At 43.5% G+C, this 19,836-nt stretch overlaps 1 protein-coding gene across 2 annotated transcripts in view; it reads left to right on the forward strand.

Moving 5' to 3' along the window:
• The window catches only part of LOC143804636 (ornithine decarboxylase-like), an 82,738-nt gene that overhangs the window by 52,471 nt on the left and 10,431 nt on the right, over positions 1 to 19,836 (forward strand). For both annotated transcript variants that reach the window (XM_077282925.1, XM_077282916.1), the window contains exon 7: positions 13,288 to 13,453. In XM_077282925.1, the coding sequence (XP_077139040.1) occupies positions 13,288 to 13,453 (166 nt within the window). The remainder of the gene's footprint in view (positions 1 to 13,287; positions 13,454 to 19,836) is intronic.

Below are 19,836 nucleotides of genomic sequence, written 5' to 3' on the forward strand. Positions count from 1 at the left end.
TTTTATAAATTATCTAGATAAGGGAATTGAAGGTAAATTAATTAAATTTGCAGACAATGCAAAGCTAGGAGGGATAGCTAACACTAGAGAAGACAGAGAAAGGATTCAGAAGGACCTAGATAAGTTTGAACAATGGGCAGCGACTAATAGAATAGTATTTAACATGGAGAAATGCAAGACTACATCTGGATAAGAAAAATGAAAATTACATCTATAGAATGGGAATAATAGAACTAAGCAACAGCACATGTGAAAAAGATGGGTATAGTAATAGATCACAGACTGCACATGAGTCAACAATGTGATGCAGCAGCAAAAAAGAGAAACACATTTCTAGGATGTATTAACCCCTTCACCCCCAAGGGTGGTTTGCACGTTAATGACCGGGCCAATTTTTACAATTCTGACCACTGTCCCTTTATGAGGCTATAACTCTGGAACGCTTTGACGGATCTTGGCGATTCTGACATTGTTTTCTCGTGACATATTGTACTTCATGTTAGTGGTAAAATTTATTCGATATAACTTGCGTTTATTTGTGAAAAAAATGGAAATTTGGCGAAAATTTTGAAAATTTTGCAATTTTCCAACTTTGAATTTTTATGCCCTTAAATCACAGACATATGTCACGCAAAATACTTAATAAGTAACATTTCCCACATGTCTACTTTACATCAGTACAATTTTGGAACCAAAATTTTTTTTTGTGACGGAGTTATAAGGGTTAAAAGTTGACCAGCAATTTCTCATTTTTACAACACCATTTTTTTTTAGGGACCACATCTCATTTGAAGTCATTTTGAGGGGTCTATATGATAGAAAATACCCAAGTGTGACACCATTCTAAAAACTGCACCCCTCAAGGTGCTCAAAACCACATTCAAGAAGTTTATTAACCCTTCAGGTGTTTCACAGGAATTTTTGGAATGTTTAAATAAAAATGAACATTTAACTTTTTTTCACACAAAATTTATTTCAGCTCCAATTTGTTTTATTTTACCAAGGGTAACAGGAGAAAATGGACCCCCAAAGTTGTTGTACAATTTGTCCTGAGTACGCTGATACCCCATATGTGGGGGTAAACCACTGTTTGGGCGTATGGCAGAGCTCGGAAGGAAAGGAGCGCCATTTGACTTTTCAATGCAAAATTGACTGGAATTGAGATGGGACGCCATGTTGCGTTTGGAGAGCCCCTGATGTGCCTAAACACTGAAACCCCCTACAAGTGACACCATTTTGGAAAGTAGACCCCCTAAGGAACTTATCTTGATGTGTGGTGAGCACTTTGACCCACCAAGTGCTTCACAGAAGTTTATAATGCAGAGCCGTAAAAATAAAAAATCATATTGTTTCACAAAAATGATCTTTTCGCCCCCAATTTTTTATTTTCCCAAGGGTAAGAGAAGAAATTGGACCCCAAAAAATGTTGTGCAATTTGTCCTGAGTACGATGATACCCCATATGTGGGTGTAAACCATTGTTTGGGCGCATGGCAGAGCTTGGAAGGGAAGGAGCGCCATTTGACTTTTCAATGCAAAATTGACTGGAATTGAGATGGGACGCCATGTTGCGTTTGGAGAGCCCCTGATGTGCCTAAACATTGAAACTCCCTACAAGTGACACCATTTTGGAAAGTAGACCCCCTAAGGAACTTATCTAGATGTGTGGTGAGCACTTTGACCCACCAAGTGCTTCACAGAAGTTTATAATGCAGAGCCGTAAAAATAAAAAATCATATTTTTTCACAAAAATGATCTTTTCGCCCCCAATTTTTTATTTTCCCAAGGGTAAGAGAAGAAATTGGACCCCAAAAAATGTTGGCCAATTTGTCCTGAGTACGATGATACCCCATATGTGGGTGTAAACCATTGTTTGGGCGCATGGCAGAGCTTGGAAGGGAAGGAGCGCCATTTGACTTTTCAATGCAAAATTGACTGGAATTGAGATGGGACGCCATGTTGCGTTTGGAGAGCCCCTGATGTGCCTAAACATTGAAACTCCCTACAAGTGACACCATTTTGGAAAGTAGACCCCCTAAGGAACTTATCTAGATGTGTGGTGAGCACTTTGACCCACCAAGTGCTTCACAGAAGTTTATAATGCAGAGCCGTAAAAATAAAAAATCATATTTTTTCACAAAAATGATCTTTTCGCCCCCAATTTTTTATTTTCCCAAGGGTAAGAGAAGAAATTGGACCCCAAAAAATGTTGTGCAATTTGTCCTGAGTACGATGATACCCCATATGTGGGTGTAAACCATTGTTTGGGCGCATGGCAGAGCTTGGAAGGGAAGGAGCGCCATTTGACTTTTCAATGCAAAATTGACTGGAATTGAGATGGGACGCCATGTTGCGTTTGGAGAGCCCCTGATGTGCCTAAACATTGAAACTCCCTACAAGTGACACCATTTTGGAAAGTAGACCCCCTAAGGAACTTATCTAGATGTGTGGTGAGCACTTTGACCCACCAAGTGCTTCACAGAAGTTTATAATGCAGAGCCGTAAAAATAAAAAATCATATTTTTTCACAAAAATGATCTTTTCGCCCCCAATTTTTTATTTTCCCAAGGGTAAGAGAAGAAATTGGACCCCAAAAAATGTTGGCCAATTTGTCCTGAGTACGCTGATACCCCATATGTGGGTGTAAACCATTGTTTGGGCGCATGGCAGAGCTTGGAAGGGAAGGAGCGCCATTTGACTTTTCAATGCAAAATTGACTGGAATTGAGATGGGACGCCATGTTGCGTTTGGAGAGCCCCTGATGTGCCTAAACATTGAAACTCCCTACAAGTGACACCATTTTGGAAAGTATACCCCCTAAGGATCTTATCTAGATGTGTTTTGAGAGCTTTGAACCCCCAAGTGTTTCACTACAGATTATAACGCAGAGCCGTGAAAATAATTTTTATTTTTTTTCTCAAAAATGATTTTTTTAGCACCCAGCTTTGTATTTTTACAAGGGTAACAGAATAAATTGGACCCCAAAATTTGTTTTCCAATTTGTCCTGAGTACGCTGATACCCCATATGTGGGGGGGAACCACTGTTTGGGCGCATGACAGAGCTCGGAAGGGAAGGAGCGCCATTTGGAATGCAGACTTAAATGGATTGGTCAGCAGCCGTCACGTTGCATTTGCAGAGCCCCTGATGTACCCAAACAGTACAAACCCCCCACAAGTGACCCCATATTGGAAACTAGACCTCCCAAGGAACTTATCTAGATGTGTTTTGAGAACTTTGAACCCCCAAGTGTTTCACTAAAGTTTATAGCGCAAAGCCGTGAAAATAAAAATTCTTTTTTTTTTTCACAAAAATGATTTTTTAGCCCCCAGTTTTGTATTTTTACAAGGGTAACAGGATAAATTAGACCCCAAAAGTTGTTGTCCAATTTGTCCTGAGTACGCTGATACCCCATATGTGGGGGGGAACCACTGTTTGGGTGCATGACAGAGCTCGGAAGGGAAGGAGCGCCATTTGGAATGCAGCCTTAAATGGATTGGTCTGCAGGCGTCACGTTGCATTTGCAGAGCCCCTGATGTACCCAAACAGTACAAACCCCCCACAAGTGACCCCATATTGGAAACTAGACCTCCCAAGGAACTTATCTAGATGTGTTGTGAGAACTTTGAACCCCCAAGTGTTTCACTACAGTTTATAACGCAGAGCCGTGAAAATAAAACATCTTTTTTTTCCCACAAAAATGATTTTTAGCCCCCCAAATTTTTATTTTCCTAAGGATAACAAGAGAACTTGGACCCCAGAAGTTGTTGTTCAATTTGTCCCGAGTACGCTGATAACACATATGTTGGGGTAAACCCCTTTTTGGGCGCACGGGAGAGCTCGGAAGGGAAGGAGCACTGTTTTACTTTTTCAACGCAGAATTGGCTGGAATTGAGATTGGACGCCATGTCGCGCTTGGAGAGCCCCTGATGTGCCTGGACAGTGGAAACTCCCCAATTCTACCTGAAACCCTAACCCAAACACACCCCTAACCCTAATCCCAACGGTAACCCTAACCACACCCCTAGCCCTGACACACCCATAATTCTAATCCCAACCCTAATCCAAACGTAAATGTAATCCAAACCCTAACCCTAACTTTACCTCCAACCCTAGCCCTAACCCTAACCCTACCCCTCACCCTAACCCTAAACGTGACTGAAATACGTGTCACTAAAATACGTGTCACTAAAATACGTGGCACTGAAATACGTGGCACTGAAATACGTGGCACTGAAATACGTGGCACTGAAATACGTGGCACTGAAATACGTGGCACTGAAATACGTGATACGTGGCACTTAAATACGTGGCACTGAAACACGTGGCACTGAAATACGTGATACGTGGCACTGAAATACGTGGCACTGAAATACGTGGCACTGAAATACGTGGCACTGAAATACGTGGCACTGAAACACGTGGCACTGAAACACGTGGCACTGAAACACGTGGCACTGAAACACGTGGCACTGAAATACGTGGCCCTAAAATACGTGGCACTGAAATACGTGGCACTGAAATATGTGGCACTGAAATACGTGGCACTGAAATACGTGGCACTGAAACACGTGGCACTGAAATACGTGATACGTGGCACTGAAATATGTGGCACTGAAATACGTGGCACTTAAATACGTGGCACTGAAATATGTGATACGTGGCACTGAAATACGTGGCACTGAAATACGTGGCACTGAAATACGTGGCACTGAAATACGTGGCACTGAAATACGTGGCACTGAAATATGTGATACGTGGCACTTAAATACGTGGCACTGAAACACGTGGCACTGAAACACGTGGCACTGAAATACGTGGCACTGAAATACGTGGCACTGAAATACGTGGCACTGAAATACGTGGCACTGAAATACGTGGCACTGAAATACGTGGTACTAAAATATGTGGCACTGAAATACGTGATACGTGGCACTGAAATACGTGGCACTGAAACACGTGGCACTGAAATACGTGGCACAGAAATACGTGGCACTGAAATACGTGGCACTGAAATACGTGGCACTGAAATACGTGGCACTGAAATACGTGGCACTATGACTGTCAGAAAATGTTCATTAAACGGTTAGGGGTGAGGTTAGGGGTAGAGTTAGGGTTAGGGTTTGGATCCCTTTATCACCTTGATGGTGGTGGGTGGCTTTTCAGTGTGTTTTCTGTTTTTTTTCGATAAAAATGCATGCGTTTTTAACGCAAACAAACGCATGTGCTTAAAAACGCAAGAAAATACTGCAGGTTGTATTTCTGAAAATGAACGCATGCAGAAAAAAACCGCATGCGTTTGAAAACGCGACCAAACGCGTACAAAAAAACCGCATGCGTTTTCAATGTCAAATATAGGGAAAAAACGCATGCGGTTTTTTGTGCAAAAAACGCTGCAGACAAAAACGCAAGTGTGAAACCAGCGACGCTTTTTATAGCAAAAAAGTTTTTGCGTCTCCACATTTTGAGACCTATAATTTTTCCACATTTTGCTCCACAGAGTCATGTGAGGTCTTGTTTTTTGCGGGACGAGTTGACGTTTTTATTGGTAACATTTTCGGACACGTGACCATTTTTGATCGCTTTTTATTCCGATTTTTGTGAGGCAGAATTACCAAAAACCTGCTATTCATGAATTTCTTTTGGGAGAGGCGTTTATACCGTTCCGCGTTTGGTAAAATTGATAAAGCAGTTTTATTCGTCGGGTCAGTACGATTACAGCGATATCTCATTTATATCATTTTTTTATGTTTTGGCGCTTTTATACGATAAAAACTAAAATATAGAAAAAATAATTATTTTGGTATCGCTTTATTCTCAGGACTATAACTTTTTTATTTTTTTGCTGATGATGCTGTATGGCGGCTTTTTTTTTGCGGGACAAGATGACGTTTTCAGCGGTACCATGGATATTTATATCAGTCTTTTTGATCGTGTGTTATTCCACTTTTTGTTCGGCGGTATGGTAATAAAGCGTTGTTTTTTGCCTCGTTTTTTTTTTTTTTTTCTTACGGTGTTTACTGAAGGGGTTAACTAGTGGGGCAGTTTTATAGGTTGGGTCGTTACGGACGCGGCGATACTAAATATGTGTACTTTTATTGTTTTGTTTTTTTTATTTAGATAAAGAAATGTATTTATGGGAATAATATATTTTTTTTATTATTATTTATTTAGGAATTTTTTTTTTATTTTTTTTTACACATGTGGAAAAATTTTTTTTTTACTTTTTTACTTTGTCCCAGGGGGGGACATCACAGATCATTGATCTGGCAGTGTGCACAGCACTCTGCCAGATCTGCGATCTGCTGTGCAGGGCTGCAGGCTTACCAAGTGTCTGCTCTGAGCAGACACTCGGTAAGCCACCTCCCTCCCTGCAGGACCCGGATGCCGCGGCCATCTTGGATCCGGGACCTGCGGCGAGGAGGGAGGTAGGAGACCCTCAGAGCAACGCGATCACATCGCGTTGCTCCGGGGGTCTCAGGGAAGCCCGCAGGGAGCCCCCTCCCTGCGCGATGCTTCCCTATACCGCCGGTACACTGCGATCATGTTTGATCGCGGTGTGCCGGGGGTTAATGTGCCGGGGGCGGTCCGTGACCGCTCCTGGCACATAGTGCCGGATGTCAGCTGCGATATGCAGCTGACACCCGGCCGCGATCGGCCGCGCTCCCCCCGTGAGCGCCGCTGATCGATGATGACGTACTATCCCGTCGGCGGTCATACGGGCCCACCCCACCTCGACGGGATAGTACGTCAAATGTCGGGAAGGGGTTAAGAGAAGCATAGAGTCTAGATCACATGAAGTACTTATCCCCCTCTATTCCTCCTTGATCAGACCTCATCTGGAATACTGTGTCCAGTTCTAGGCACCATTGTCATGATCTCAATGGCAAGAGAACATAGCATAAGCATATATAGGAACTAGCTCTTGGAAGATGGGAACTGAGCTGACCATGAACTAAACCTAACGCACAACTAGCAGTGGCCGGGTAGCATGCCTACGTTGATTCTAGATGCCCAGCCCAGCCGGAGGACTAAATAAAGCTAGCAGAGGAAAATATTAGTCCTAGCTCACCTCTAGAGAAATACCCTGAAAGGAGACAGAGGCCCCCCACATGTATTGGCGGTGAGTTGAGATGAAATAACAAACGTAGTATGAAAATAGGTTTAGCAAATTTGAGGTCCACTTACTACATAGCAGAAGACAGAAAGGACACTTTCATGGTCAGCTGAAAACCCTATCAAAAAACACCATCCAGAAATTACTTTAAAACTCTGGCATTAACTCATAACACCAGAGTGGCAATTCCCGTTCACAAGAGCTTTCCAGACACAGTAACGAAACTACAGCTGTGAACTGGAACAAAATGCAAAAACAAACATGGACAAGAGTCCAACTTATCTAGTAGTTGTCTAGGAGCAGGAACAAGCACAGAGAGGCTTCTGATAACATTGTTGACCGGCAAGCAACTAACAGAGCAGCAAGGTTATATAGCGACTCCCACATCTTGATGGGAACAGGTGAACAAAGAAGATGAAGACACCAGTTCAATTCCACCAGTAGCCACCGGGGGAGCCCAGAATCCAAATTCACAACAGTACCCCCCCCTCAAGGAGGGGGCACCGAACCCTCACCAGAACCACCAGGGCGATCAGGATGGGCCCTATGAAAGGCACGAACCAGATCGGAGGCATGAACATCAGATGCATTCACCCAAGAATTATCCTCCTGGCCGTATCCCTTCCACTTGACCAGATACTGGAGTCTCCGTCTGGAAACACGAGAGTCCAAGATTTTCTCCACAACGTACTCCAACTCACCCTCAACCAACACCGGAGCAGGAGGCTCAACGGAAGGCACAACCGGTACCTCATACCTGCGCAATAATGACCGATGAAAAACGTTATGAATAGAAAAGGATGCAGGGAGGTCCAAACGGAAGGAAACAGGGTTAAGAATCTCCAATATCTTATACGGGCCGATAAACCGAGGCTTAAACTTAGGAGAAGAGACCCTCATAGGGACAAAACGAGAAGACAACCACACCAAATCCCCAACAGAAAGCCGAGGACCAACACGACGGTGGCGGTTGGCAAAAAGCTGAGTCTTCTCCTGGGACAACCTCAAATTGTCCACCACCTGCCCCCAGATCTGATGCAATCTCTCCACCACAGCATCCACTCCAGGACAATCCGAAGATTCCACCTGACCAGAGGAAAATCGAGGATGAAACCCCGAATTACAGAAAAACGGGGACACCAAAGTGGCAGAGCTGGCCCGATTATTGAGAGCGAACTCCGCCAATGGCAAAAAAGCAACCCAATCATCCTGGTCAGCAGACACAAAACACCTCAGATATGTCTCCAGGGTCTGATTAATCCGCTCGGTCTGGCCATTCGTCTGAGGATGGAAAGCGGACGAAAAAGATAAATCTATGCCCATCCTAGCACAGAATGCCCGCCAAAATCTAGACACGAATTGGGTCCCTCTGTCAGAAACGATATTCTCAGGAATACCATGCAAACGAACAACATTTTGAAAAAAACAGAGGAACCAACTCGGAAGAAGAAGGTAACTTGGGCAGAGGAACCAAATGGACCATCTTAGAAAAACGGTCACACACCACCCAGATGACAGACATCTTCTGAGAAACAGGCAGATCTGAAATAAAATCCATCGAGATGTGCGTCCAAGGCCTCTTAGGAATAGGCAAGGGCAACAATAATCCACTAGCCCGAGAACAACAAGGCTTGGCCCGAGCACAAACGTCACAAGACTGCACAAAGCCTCGCACATCTCGTGACAGGGAAGGCCACCAGAAGGACCTTGCCACCAAATCCCTGGTACCAAAAATGCCAGGATGACCTGCCAACGCAGAAGAATGAACCTCAGAGATGACTCTACTGGTCCAATCATCAGGAACAAACAGTTTATCAGGTGGGCAACGATCAGGTCTCTCCGCCTGAAACTCCTGCAAGGCCCGCCGCAGGTCTGGAGAAACGGCTGACAATACCACTCCATCCTTAAGGATACCTGTGGGCTCAGAGTTACCAGGCGAGTCAGGCTCAAAACTCCTAGAAAGGGCATCCGCCTTAACATTCTTAGAACCCGGTAGGTATGACACCACAAAATTAAACCGAGAGAAAAATAATGACCAGCGCGCCTGTCTAGGATTCAGGCGCCTGGCGGTCTCAAGATAAATCAAATTTTTGTGGTCAGTCAATACCACCACCTGATGTCTGGCCCCCTCAAGCCAATGGCGCCACTCCTCAAAAGCCCACTTCATGGCCAAAAGCTCCCGATTCCCAACATCATAATTCCGCTCAGCGGGCGAAAATTTACGGGAAAAGAAGGCACAAGGCCTCATCACGGAGCAGTCAGAACTTTTCTGCGACAACACTGCCCCAGCTCCGATCTCAGAAGCGTCGACCTCAACCTGAAAAGGTAGAGCAACATCAGGCTGACGCAACACAGGGGCAGAGGAAAAACGGCGCTTAAGCTCCCGAAAGGCCTCCACAGCATCAGGGGACCAATCAGCAACATCAGCACCCTTCTTAGTCAAATCGGTCAATGGCTTAGCAATATCCGAAAAACCAGCAATAAATCGACGATAAAAGTTAGCAAAGCCCAAAAATTTCTGAAGACTCTTAAGAGAAGAGGGCTGCGTCCAATCACAAATAGCTTGAACCTTGACAGGATCCATTTCAATGGAAGAGGGGGAAAAAATATATCCCAAAAAGGAAATCCTCTGTACCCCAAAAACACACTTAGAACCCTTCACACACAAAGAATTAGACCGCAAAACCTGAAAAACCCTCCTGACTTGCTGGACATGAGAGTCCCAGTCATCCGAAAAAATCAGAATATCATCCAGATACACAATCATAAATTTATCCAAATAATCGCGAAAAATATCATGCATAAAGGACTGGAAAACTGACGGAGCATTAGAAAGACCAAAAGGCATCACTAAATACTCAAAGTGGCCCTCGGGCGTATTAAATGCGGTTTTCCACTCATCCCCCTGCCTGATTCGCACCAAATTATACGCCCCACGAAGGTCAATCTTAGAGAACCACTTGGCCCCCTTTATGCGAGCAAACAAATCAGTCAGCAACGGCAATGGGTATTGATATTTAACAGTGATTTTATTCAAAAGCCGATAATCAATACATGGTCTCAAAGAGCCGTCTTTTTTTGACACAAAGAAAAAACCGGCTCCTAAGGGAGATGACGATGGACGAATATGTCCCTTTTCCAAGGACTCCTTTATATATTCTCGCATAGCAGCATGTTCAGGCACAGACAGATTAAATAAACGACCCTTTGGGTATTTACTACCCGGGATTAAATCTATGGCACAATCGCACTCTCGGTGCGGAGGTAACGAACCAAGCTTGGATTCTTCAAAGACGTCACGATAGTCAGACAGGAACTCAGGAATTTCAGAGGGAATGGATGATGAAATGGAAACCACAGGTACATCCCCATGAGCCCCCTTACATCCCCAGCTCAACACAGACATAGCTTTCCAGTCGAGGACTGGGTTGTGAGATTGCAGCCAAGGCAATCCTAGCACCAAATCATCATGTAGATTATACAGCACCAGAAAGCGAATAATCTCCTGGTGATCCGGATTAATACGCATAGTTACTTGTGTCCAGTATTGTGGTTTATTATTAGCCAATGGGGTGGAGTCAATCCCCTTCAGAGGAATAGGAGTCTCCAAAGGCTCTAAATCATACCCACAGCGTTTGGCAAGGGACCAATCCATAAGACTCAAAGCGGCGCCAGAGTCGACATAGGCGTCCGTGGTAATAGATGACAAAGAGCAAATCAGGGTCACAGATAGAATAAACTTAGACGGTAAGGTGCAAATGGAAACAGATTTACCAAGCTTTTTAGTGCGCTTAGAGCATGCTGATATAACATGAGTAGAATCACCACAATAGAAACACAACCCATTTTTCCGTCTAAAATTCTGCCGCTCGCTTCGGGACAGAATTCTATCACACTGCATACTCTCTGGCGACTTCTCAGTGGAAACCGCCAGATGGTGCACTGGTTTGCGCTCCCGCAAACGCCTATCGATCTGAATAGCCATTGTCATGGACTCATTCAGACCCGCAGGCACAGGGAACCCCACCATAACATCCTTAATGGCATCAGAGAGACCCTCTCTGAAAGTCGCCGCCAGGGCGCACTCATTCCACTGAGTAAGCACAGACCATTTACGGAATCTTTGGCAGTAAATTTCCGCTTCATCTTGCCCCTGAGATAGGGACATCAAAGTTTTTTCTGCCTGAAGCTCCAAATGAGGTTCGTCATAAAGCAACCCCAAGGCCAGAAAAAACGCATCCACATTGAGCAACGCAGGATCTCCTGGTGTCAATGAAAAAGCCCAGTCTTGAGGGTCGCCCCGGAGCAAGGAAATCACAATCCTGACCTGCTGTGCAGGGTCTCCGGCAGAGCGAGATTTCAGAGACAAAAATAATTTGCAATTATTTCGAAAATTCTGAAACCCGGATCTATTCCCCGAGAAAAATTCCGGCAAAGGAATTCTCGGCTCAGATACAGGTGCATGACAAACAAAATCTTGCAAATTTTGTACCTTCGTGGCGAGATTATTCAAACCTGCAGTTACACTCTGAAGATCCATTACAAACAGGTGGACACAGAGCCATTCAAGGGTTAAGAGGAGGTAAGAAGCAGCTAGACAGCAATTAAGGGCTAGGCAGCAAAACTCTGAGGGGAAAAAAAAAAAAAAAAATTTCCCTTCAACACTTCTTTTTCTCCTGCTTCAGCCCAAACAATTAACACTTTGCGGGCCGGTCAAACTGTCATGATCTCAATGGCAAGAGATCATAGCATAAGCATATATAGGAACTAGCTCTTGGAAGATGGGAACTGAGCTGACCATGAACTAAACCTAACGCACAACTAGCAGTGGCCGGGTAGCATGCCTACGTTGATTCTAGATGCCCAGCCCAGCCGGAGGACTAAATAAAGCTAGCAGAGGAAAATATTAGTCCTAGCTCACCTCTAGAGAAATACCCCGAAAGGAGACAGAGGCCCCCCACATGTATTGGCGGTGAGTTGAGATGAAATAACAAACGTAGTATGAAAATAGGTTTAGCAAATTTGAGGTCCACTTACTACATAGCAGAAGACAGAAAGGACACTTTCATGGTCAGCTGAAAACCCTATCAAAAAACACCATCCAGAAATTACTTTAAAACTCTGGCATTAACTCATAACACCAGAGTGGCAATTCCCGTTCACAAGAGCTTTCCAGACACAGTAACGAAACTACAGCTGTGAACTGGAACAAAATGCAAAAACAAACATGGACAAGAGTCCAACTTATCTAGTAGTTGTCTAGGAGCAGGAACAAGCACAGAGAGGCTTCTGATAACATTGTTGACCGGCAAGCAACTAACAGAGCAGCAAGGTTATATAGCGACTCCCACATCTTGATGGGAACAGGTGAACAAAGAAGATGAAGACACCAGTTCAATTCCACCAGTAGCCACCGGGGGAGCCCAGAATCCAAATTCACAACACACCATATTATAAAAAGGACATTGAAAAAGTGGAACAAGTTCAGAGAAGAGCTACCAGGATAGAGAGTGGACTGCAAAGTAGGTCCTAAGAGGAACGGTTAAAGGATCTGGGAATGTTTAGCCTGCAAAAAAGAAGTCGAAGAGGAGACTTAATAGGTGACTACAAACATCTGAAGGAAGTCACTGTGTGGAGGGATCATCCTTATTCTCATTTGCACATGGAAACATGAGAAGCAATGGGATGAAACTGAAAGGGAGAAGATACCGATTAGATATTAGAAAAAAAATTGACAGTGAGGGTGATCAATGAGTGGACAGGCTCCACAAGAGGTGGTGAGTTCTCCTTCAATGAAAGTCTTCAAACAGAGGCTGGACAGACATCTGTCTGAGATGGTTTAGTGAATCTTGCATTAAGCAGGGGGTTGGACCCTGGAGGTCCCTTCCAACTCTAACATTCTATTATTCTATAGTGGCTCAATATGAGCGAGATAAGCTGTGTGTGCACTTTACGTAGCAATTTATCATAAACTTTTCTAGAGGATGCTGCCTATTTCTCAGAGAACAAATGATCATGCATGTTAAAGTTCAACATGCCCAATCGTTGCTCCCACCAACAGCACACAGCAGGTGAAATTCAGATTGCTTCCATTAGGTTGTCGATGGATTTTGTAATGTTAGTCATTTACATTTGTCTTCTATCTAACTTCTATATTTAACTTCTGCTGCAGCTTTCACATCGGTACCAAATCCAGACAGCCAAAATCTTTTTACCAGGCCATTGCAGATTCTAGATATGTATTTGACCTTGGAAAGAAAGTTGGTCATGACATGAGGATATTAGATATTGGAGGAGGCTTTCCTGGTGATGACGACTTCCAACCAGGATTTGAAGAAGTAAGATTACCAAGTGACCCTCCTGAAGTAAAAATGATGTACTTTGGCATTGGTGTATGTAGGTGGTATGAGAATCCAATAATCCATAGGCAGATCCCAAGAAATGTTTTGTCACTATGTTAAATATAAATGTAAAAAGAATGAAGTGGCTGTTTGTGAGAGGGTTGAAAAATCAATCTGCAGCCCTCTAAACAAAAATTAGGAATTGATGTAATTTGAACCCCACTGCAATAAAGAAAGTCAGAGTGGGGGGAAGCTTTGCAGGAGTGAGGAAGTGTCTGCACCATAGCTAGCCAGCAAGTAGGGGTGAGTAGTATTTGTGCCATCTCAGGGATTAGCGAGGGTCACCCATGAGTATAGAGAAGTTCCAGCATGAGCTCCTCTCAGTATAACTAGGGTGGAGGAGAGAAGCCCATTTGATAAGAGTACAGACAGTGAAGATGGGAGTCACAAACAATATGAATGTGTGCTACACTGCAAAATACGAGGCACAAGCGATGATCCAAAGTGCTGGTGAAGAGATTATCGTAAGTGTCTCTTGTGAGAAACCATCAATCACCTTTGTCACTTAGAAAACTATAAATACAAAACTTTTCACCACTTTGTGACTGAAGCAGTTCTTCAACTGTCCTGTAAACTTCTGCCTTCTTCCATCATTTATGAATGAGGATCCTACTTTCAATGCTATATTTAAAGCAACCCATCATCATCATAAACAATCACCTACCCTCCATCCACCCTTCCCCTTCTTTGATGTTTGGATACTGACTTTTTTTTTGTATCACTGGCATAATAGCATAAAAGCTCAAACTATTTATTTTGGGATGACATTTCTACACTCCTCAATATTGAAATTGCGACACCAAAAAGGAAAAGTTGTAAAATTATAGTAATCACAGAATCATAGAGACTGATCTGCAAATGATGAAAAATCATCTTGATTTATTCACTGACAAGTATAAGCACCACATGCAGAAATCCCAGCACTTACAGCCTCTGTAGCTACCAGTGAAGTTATTAATGGTCATCTGAGGAAGGTTCTGCTGCGCTGAAAGCATTTGATCAATTCATCAAAATCCGCTGCTGGCAGCCACCTTTGAAATTGGCGACCAATGATGTCTCAGATGATGGGAGACAAGTCTGGAGACATCGTAGTCCATGGTAGCTCACAGCAGCATGACCATACCACTGGTTCCAAAACCAAGCCAATGTAACAATGACCATTTAGTGTAGAATGAATAAAGACTAGATGGTTCTGGCTACCATACATTATGCCTCTTCACACCATAACCCTAGGCTGGGAGTAGGACCAGTATGACATTTCCTCCTGAAGGCCTCTTCTTGGCATTACCCACGTGCCCATTGACGTCATGTCACTGCTCTGAAAGGCTATTCTGGTGCAGAGCAAGGAAACAATGGAGGCTGGAATGGCGGTCTATCATCTTCAGCAATGAACGCGCTTTTGTCTTAGATGTAATGATGACCAGAGATTGGTCTGGAGACCACATGGGCAACACCATGAAGAGACCTTCACGTGAGAACGTCAGCAAGTGTCGCTCATACTTGATACTGAATTAATCAAGTTGTTTTACAAATTTTGTAGATCAGTAACATGCGTCTTCATCCTGTGATTTCCATCATTCTACGACTTTTCCTTCTTAGTGTATTATATATGTCCACGTCATTACCTGTCCCTTTCATGAAACTTTTCTTCTAAGCCAATTAGCTTAATACATGTGATTTCTTACCTCCGATTTTTAACTAAATTTTAATTATTTTGTATGCACTATTAGATTGGAAATTGTACAACTGTCATGGCTACTTGTGGTTTCTATTAATTTCTATTAGTCCATGAGCCAAGAACCAAATTTGACGATATCGGTACCAAGCGGAGTGACTAATTCTCTTTGGTATTTTTAGGTAGATGCATGTCTGTAGTTTATTTTTTGATATGATAGCCCTTACATATACGTAGCTTATTAACCCCTTCAGCCCTAGGCCTATTTGTACCCAAGTGCCTAAGCCAATCTGACCTGTGCCACTTCATGGGCTAATAACTTTGGAACGCTTTCACCTATCCAAGCCATTCTGAGATTGTTTTCTCGTGACATATTGTACTTCACGTCAGTGCTAAATGGGAGTCAATATATTTTACCTTTCTATATAAAAAAATGCTAAATATTCGGAAATTTTGGAAAAATCGGCAATTTTTTAACTTTGAAATTCTCTGCTTTTTACAAAAATACTGATACCCCCCATAATAGTTATTAATTTACACTCCCCACATGTTTACTTCATATTGGCATCATTTTGAAAATGAAACCTTATTGTTTTACGACGTAATAGGGCTTATAGTTTTATGCGCAATTTTTCACATTTACAGCAAAACCCACTTTTCAAAGGACCAAGTCACTTCTGAAGTCACTTTAAGGGGCTTACATAACAGAAACCACCCATAAATTACCCCATTTTGCAAACTACACCCCTCAAGCTGTTCAAAACTCATTTTTAAAAACTGTTAACCCTTTAGGTGTTCCACAGGAATTTTAGCATGAGCCAAGAACCAAATATGACGATATCGGTACCACCCGGAGTGACTAGATGTAGTATTTGTAACAAAATTTAATCCAAGTTATGTAAATACACACTGAACATGTCATGTGCATATATATATATATATATATATATATATATATATATATATATATATATGTTACTCCATAATATCTTCAACATCGGACTCTGAATCTGACTGTTGTTCTACTGGCTCGTCTTCAGTACCCTTGTTCTGGCATGTCTGTAATCTGCACATGTCTGTGCACTTCAGGCCATTGCTGAGGCAAGTACACTGAGGAAGTTCACATGACCGCACACACTTGCAGGACAGTAGCTGTATAATAGCTTCTGGTGCTGGTGCCCCTTGCATCCACTTGACAACAAGCTTTCCGTCGTTATCTATCATCCAACCGCAGTCTGTTGGGTTTGCAACCCATGGCTGGCTCTGCAGACTTCTCCTCCAGATCGCAGCCTGGTAGTTTGCACGCAGTGCATGCATGAAAAGGCAGTCCTGGCAAGGAGGGAGTTGACTTGACTCTACCACTCCACGTCTGGCACAGAACAGCTGATAACGGAGCCTGTTTACCTCAGTTGTTTGGGTAGTTGGCAGGTACATGTGGCAGGTGATTTCCTGTAACTTCTCAAAAAGTTCGGTAGACACTTCCCATGAACGACCAACTTCCTGAAAGGCATCCTGGTATGTCTTGTTCATCTTCAACTGCTTGAGTGTCGTCATCTTCCCACGGCCAGCGAATGCACTGACGGTGTCACAGCCTGTAAATGCATGCATACCAATCAATGAATCACATACGCTGCCTCCCAATGTTCGGCTCAGAGTGGTGATATCCAGGAATCTTGTCCGGTTCTGTGTACCGCATTTCTGGAACAGGTGGGATGGGATTTTGTGGCACATGCCCAGACACAGGACCATGACATCAGTATCCTCCGAAGTGATGATGACCGACTTGTAACCAGATTCTGCTGCATGAAGAGCATGGAGAAGGAGGCGTGTGTCTGCTTCTTCTTGATTTGACTTAAGGTCAGCAGCCTCTTCCCACTGTTCTTTGGTGATCTTAAAGCAGAGCTGCTCACATGTGACATACAGCTCCTTCTCCTCAAGCTTCTCCCTGTGGTGTTTCGCCTTCCATTCTTCTACCAGAAACTTTATGAGACTTGCCTTGTTGGAGGAACTACTTAGAAGCTTTTTCCACTGCTGGATGTTGTGCCCATGTTGAATGTTCTTGAAATGGATCCCTGTGCCTTCATATCTGTTGACTCTTTCTGTATCTTTGATGGATGTCTCCTTGTAGACGTCAAAGACAATATCAATGCGCTTGCTCTTAGCACCCTCATGGATAGCGCGACTCATTGCTGTGCCTGCTAGCTGGCCAAATGTTGCATTGTTTCCCTTCAGTTTCTGAACCAGGCTCATCCCATCAATGATGGTTGCAGAGGGCTCGGGGATCACTTCTGCAGGACGAGCATTCCTCTCCAACTCCCTTGCGAGGGCAGCCTTGTTGGTCTTGCGGATAGACCCATCACCATTGGCAAGTGCCCATGGCAATGGACCCAGGGGATGAGTCAAGACATCACTCATTTGTAGCTTTCTGTTCTCAGCTACAAGTATCATCTGGCCAAATAGGTTTCTGTCAGCCTTCAAAATTACCTCCTTGCCAAGACCTTGTCTGCGTGTCTTCATTTGGATGTTAGAGAACGTTTTAAGTTTGTTCTTCGTCATCTTGTCATGAAACAATGTAGTTGGCTTATCGGTACCCAAACGCTCATCCTTGAATGTTTGATATGCATCCTCTCCTATACTGTATGCCCCTTGAAGGTCTTTGGCTACATCTGGTGGTGCTACAGTCGCTGTTGACAAACTGATAAGTTCACCATTATGCTCTTTGTTGAAGGGGTTCACCCAACCTGTCTCCAGCAGTTGAACGAAAGATTGGACATCGGCTTCATCTCTTCTAATCCTAGACACCTGTAGGTCTGAATGGCTGAAGTCAGTATATTGTTGGCCTACCAGGGCCCTCAGCTGCCTCAAGTACATACTGCGGTACTCTGATGTCAGGTAGAACCTGGAAACAGCTCCAACTTTGAGGCTGAAGCCTTTTGTGCCCCCTGGTGTCTGGGTGTCTTTGTTGATTGTCTCTTCAATGGTCTGGTCCACAGGAATTCGTCCAAAAGGATTCTTGCTACCGATCTGGACCGAAAAGCCACCTTGCATGAAGTATTCATGGACCTCTGGGTGTTCTATGGGCAGCCGAGACATTGTGGCATAGTAATAGGTTAGGTATCGGGCATAGTTGACCTTGTCATAGGCAAAACACCATGGTATCATCTGTCGGATTGCTCCTAGGTGAAGCATCCAGTTGCCTTCTCTTGAAGCTCGAACCAGGGCCAGCATGGTCTCGACCATGTATGTGTCAGTGTGTACGTGTATGTGTCAGTGTGTGTGCGTGTGTTGGGGCACCTCAGGGTGTCTTCAAATGTGACATAGCCCCCTAGATTTCTTCCAGTAAAATTTGCACTCCAAAAGTCATTTGGCGCTCCTTCCCTTCCGAGGCCTGCCGTTCCCCAATACTGCAGTGTACGACAACATATCGGGTGTTGTTGTGTTCGGGAGAGATTGGTGAACAAATAGTGGGGTGCATTTTTTGCTGGTACACCTCTTAAAAATAAAAAAATGAGCCTAAAATGACACCTTCATGTAAAAAATGCACTTTTTCCATTTTCTCAACCAAGTGTTTCCAACTACTGTGAAACACTGGTTGGGTCAAAGTGGTCACTATACCCCCTAAAAGATTCCTTGGGGGTGTAGTTTCCAAAATAGGGTCACTTTTTGGTGTTTCCACTGTGGGGGTACCTCAGGCAGCCTTCAAATGTGACATGGCCCCCTAGATTTCTTCCAGTGAATCCGCCACCCAAAAACCACATAGCGCTCCTTCCGTGTTGAGCTGTGCTGTGTGCCCATACTTTAGTTTACGAGTACATGTGGGGTGTTTCTATAAACTGCAGAATTAGGGTAACCAAGTTTGGGTTTGCCGTTAACCCTTGCTAGGTTGCAGGTAAAATTGGATTACAATGTAATATCTGGAAAAAAAATGAAATTTTGAAATTTCGCCTTCATTCTGCTAAAATTCCTGTGGAACACCTAAAGGGTTAACAGTTTTTAAAAATGAGTTTTGAACAGCTTGAGGGGTGTAGTTTGCAAAATGGGGTAATTTATGGGTGGTTTCTGTTATGTAAGCCCCTTAAAGTGACTTCAGAAGTGACTTGGTCCTTTGAAAAGTGGGTTTTGCTGTAAATGTGAAAAATTGCGCATAAAACTATAAGCCCTATTACGTCGTAAAACAATAAGGTTTCATTTTCAAAATGATGCCAATATGAAGTAAACATGTGGGGAGTGTAAATTAATAACTATTATGGGGGGTATCAGTATTTTTGTAAAAAGCAGAGAATTTCAAAGTTAAAAAATTGCCGATTTTTCCAAAATTTCCGAATATTTAGCATTTTTTTATATAGAAAGGTAAAATATATTGACTCCCATTTAGCACTGACGTGAAGTACAATATGTCACGAGAAAACAATCTCAGAATGGCTTGGATAGGTGAAAGCGTTCCAAAGTTATTAGCCCATGAAGTGGCACAGGTCAGATTGGCTTAGGCACTTGGGTACAAATAGGCCTAGGGCTGAAGGGGTTAATAAGCTACGTATATGTAAGGGCTATCATATCAAAAAATAAACTACAGACATGCATCTACCTAAAAATACCAAAGAAAATTAGTCACTCCGGGTGGTACCGATATCTGGCCCGGCTCATG

This window comes from Ranitomeya variabilis, chromosome 1, assembly GCF_051348905.1.
Source record: "Ranitomeya variabilis isolate aRanVar5 chromosome 1, aRanVar5.hap1, whole genome shotgun sequence".
Taxonomy (NCBI): domain Eukaryota; kingdom Metazoa; phylum Chordata; class Amphibia; order Anura; family Dendrobatidae; genus Ranitomeya; species Ranitomeya variabilis.